General features: G+C 55.9%; 1 protein-coding gene across 1 annotated transcript; it reads right to left on the reverse strand.

Annotated features, from left to right (window-relative positions):
• Nucleotides 1–2,723: 2,723 nt before the first annotated feature.
• LOC119361206 (BTB/POZ and MATH domain-containing protein 2-like) lies at nucleotides 2,724–3,695 on the reverse strand. The gene has a single exon (XM_037626529.1). The coding sequence runs from the start codon at nucleotides 3,693–3,695 to the stop codon at nucleotides 2,724–2,726; it is 972 nt and encodes a 323-aa protein (XP_037482426.1).
• Between the last annotated feature and the right edge of the window lie 252 nt (nucleotides 3,696–3,947).

The following is a 3,947-nucleotide window of genomic DNA, read 5'->3' on the forward strand; positions in this document are numbered from 1 at the left end:
CCATACTCGATGGACAACACTAGGCGCCGGTCGACCGGACACGTGCCCATCCCATTGACCCGGCCGGCACCGTTGGATTCCTCCTGCTTTAAAAAAACACCTATAATTTTATTCGTGCTCGTAACAATTACAGGTACATTGATTTGCATCTAAAATCGAAGAAAACATAAAGTAACTCCTCTGACTAAGAATTACAACGAAGACTTGGAAACAGCTTCTGCTAGAAATATATATTTCAAAGAGTTCCGTAAATAGGCTGCAATTGACTGGAGCAACGATGTTGTCACTTTTTCATCCGCTATAGTACCAGCCAAGTTTTTTTACAACCGGTTTGTAACAGTGAGGTCTGCTACATTACATGTGGTTGTTGATCTGGTGCTTTGGTCTTTTGGGGACTTAGCACGACGATTCTCCGATTGTCTAATACAATAAGTTGTGCCCGGCTCCGGCAAAGGAGGAGCGATGACGGTGGCGCGCATTCGGCTTGCTTTTCTTGTAGCCGTCGGTAGATGGTCTACGAATTAGGATGTAATTATTATTATTATTTGTGTTTGTTGTACTGCCATAATTAGAAATGAATAGATCAAAAATTTGCCAAAAAAAAAACTAGACACTTCGCAGGACGGCCTATCGATCTTCTCCCTGGTGCAAAGGACTCTGGTGCAAAGCACCCGTCCCCATGCCAAGAATTGCTACGCACCGAGGCTTTGATACTTGTGCAAAGAAAATAGTAGTGTCAAAAAATGTTCTACATTATGGGACGGGGGAGTAAATAAGAAAGGCATAGGAGCCTTCGAGGAATACAACAGCTTATATACAGATTTTACTATAGAAACCTTTTTTGATTTTCAATGGTCTTTATTATACATATAAAAAAATTGTGGTCGAAATAGTCTAGTTGGTGGTTGCACGGCCCCGCGTCGCCCACCCGCGGGCGACTCGGGCGCTTACCCTAGCCGCCCCCCGAACTCCACCTCCCCCGCCGCCGCCGGCAAGCGCCGCCGGGCAAAGCCCACGTGGCGTCTGCGGCTGTGGGCCTCTCGGTTTTCACCCTCTTGTGCAGCTCGGGCGGTGCGGGGCGCTTGTGTCTGCAGGGGTGTTGGGGCCGGCGCGGCGAGCTGACGGAGGCGTGCGAGCTCGCGGAGGTGCGCCGCGACGGGCGCGGGGGGCTTGTGGAGGCGGGGATCTGGGCGCGGCGAGCTGGCGCCATCGGGCGCGCGTGGCTCGTGGAGGTACCGATCTAGGCGCGCTGAGCTGGCGCCGACGGAGGTGACGGGCGCAGGCGGGCTCGCGAAGGCGCTCGGCTGGACGCGGCGCGCAAGGGCGCTCGTCTGCAGGGGAGCGCGGCGAGCGGTGCTGCGGCATGGCATGGCGGTCAGATCCAGGGCGCCTCGAGTGGATGGTGCTCTGTCGTCGCCCCTGCACGGATCTGTGGCGTGCCGGTCGCGGGTGGCGCGCGTGGGGCTCCGGGACGCCCGGATCTGGTGTGTAGGAGGCATGCTGGGCGGGAGGGCTCTGGCCAGCGCAGATCTGGGCGCGGTGGGCGGTTGGTGACCGCGGGCGGTGTTGGAGCAGAGGGGCTCCGGCCGCGGTACAGATGCGGGGTGCAGGACCGATCTGGTCTCTGCAGGCCCGCCGTCGCGGAGGCTTGGCGGTGGCCCTGCGCAGCGGTGGTGCGCCCGCTGTGTGGGGGCGCGATTCAGTGGAGGGACAGGTCGAGGTCGGCCTGCTGCGTGGGAGTGGCTGTCCCGGGTGATAGCCTGGTCGGTGCTGGCCGGCCAGCGGCGACGGCGTCTGTGGGCGTTGCTATCCTTCTTGGAGGCATCGTCGGGATTCACACAGCTAGATCTCCCGGATGAGGTCCTTCGGGTGAAAACCCAGATCCTGCTGCAGGGTCGGGCGGTGGCGTTGTCCTCAACGTTGTTCCCCTCTTTAGGGCACCGTCTTGAAGACTTTGATCCTTTTGGTGCTTCCTACAACTGGACGTGCAGGGTGGCTTCTGTGGCAACGATGACGGTGGTGTTCAATGTCGGAGGCGTGGCCTTGGTCGTGGTAGTCGGCTCTTCTTCTTCGGCGTGTCCGTGGGTGTGCCTCGACTGCCTGTTGCTGTGAAGTCGAAGCCGCGGTGGGGGGCCGGTGATAGACAATGACACATGACAGATGGCTCGTTCGGTGATCCCTTGTGACACCACCCCTGCCTAGTTCCCTTAGTACTACACCGTCGGAGTCGGAGCTACGCTGCCTAGTATGGGATGTGTGGAGTGTTGTGCTGCAGCTATTAGGGCTGTTGTTTTTTTTTTCTTTTTTTTCTTTTTCTTTGATCTTCGGATCTGGTCCTAGAACCTTCACCATCTTGTTGTTTTTCGTTGCTTCCTGCTATTATCAATGAAATGCCAGCGACGCTGGATCTTTCAAAAAATAATAATTGTGGTCTTAAAAACATTACCTTGTCAGTCAATATGGCAATAGCTCATGTAAACGTAAGCATTTTCAAAAAAACGCATATATCGCATACGCAAATATAGTACTTCCTCTGTCCCAAAATAAGTGTCTCAACCTTAGTACGGTATATATATCAACTTCCTAAGAAATTGCGGGTCCTCTTTAATTTCTGGCCTGGATCAGTTTCTTCCTCTGCATGGCTACGTTTTGTCCGCGAGACTTCCCCCTCCAGAGGCAATGGTCGGTAATTTGTCATGCAGAGCTCGTTAAGCCCACTACTCTCAAAGACGTCGGCGAGGATTTCCGGGCGACCACGTAAGAAACTGGAGGCATGCATGCTTGAGCCGATCACAATGGTGCCGATGTGCCAGCGCGTGCATGGACATGATGGTCTCTGCGTCGATCCTCCGGCACAGCTCTTCCTCGCACATGAGCTTCAGCCTGTCCAGCCCGTACCTGTCCGCCGCGACAAGCAAACGCTGCATCACCGCAGCGCTGCGGCCGCCTTGGTCGTTGCATGACGGCAGTATGTCCGTATAGATATAGCGAAGCATCATCTTGAAGATGGCTGGCCTCATGCCGACAACCTTGATCCGCCGCATGTCCTTCTCCGCCATGGGGCCAAAGAGCTGCGCTTCGAAGACGGGCGACCGCTCGGCCAGGATAGAGCTGTGCGCGCGGAAGTTTCGGCCGCGCACCCGAAACCGGACGTCCGCGCGTCTTCCCTTCACCAGCATGCGCTCGAGGTGGCCGGGCAGCTCCATCGGCCAGGGCTCGACGTTGATGACGGTGAGGACGTACTGTAACGTGAAGCCGCCGTCCCCGAGCTCGGACAGCGGTTTCAGCACTGTGCCCCAGCAGTTATTGGGTTCCACCGGAGAAAAGAGTCCCTCCAACACGCCGAAGCTGGCCACCGGTTCCTCTCCCTCGTTACCCAACACGCTCAGCGTGTACTTGGTATGCACTGGCCCGGCTGGGCCGAGAAACCACAAGTAGGCCATGGCATTGCTTGCCTGGTTGTCGCCCGGCCACCACCTGTATGGGTACAACTCGATGCCCCAATCGTAGCCGCCGAAGCTGTAGACGTCCGATCTAGCGCACTCGTCCACGCCCATGGCTAAGAGATTGGGGTAATGAGCAGCTGCCACCTCGAAGCTGAGAGTCCCAGTGACGGTGCTCTCCGGGATGCATCTCGACGATGTGATCTCGGGCACCCGCACGCTCTTCCCTACCAAGTTCCAGCGGTTGGCCATGACAACGGTGCCAAGAAAGGAAGACGGGTCACGGGAGTTGATCAGCGGCCTTGAACAGAGTTTTGCGCATATTTAAGAGAAGAACGTGGATAGGCAGAACAAATCGGATCTAGTCAAGGACTGCTTTTTTTATCCGTAGTCAAGGACTCCAACACGGAATAGACCCCTCCAACACCTATACAAATACCGTAGCCCTTTTTTTTTGAGCAACGACCGTAGCCATGTAGGAACCGTAAAGAGCCAGAACTATAC

Source organism: Triticum dicoccoides, chromosome 2B, assembly GCF_002162155.2.
Source record: "Triticum dicoccoides isolate Atlit2015 ecotype Zavitan chromosome 2B, WEW_v2.0, whole genome shotgun sequence".
Taxonomy (NCBI): Eukaryota; Viridiplantae; Streptophyta; class Magnoliopsida; order Poales; family Poaceae; genus Triticum; species Triticum dicoccoides.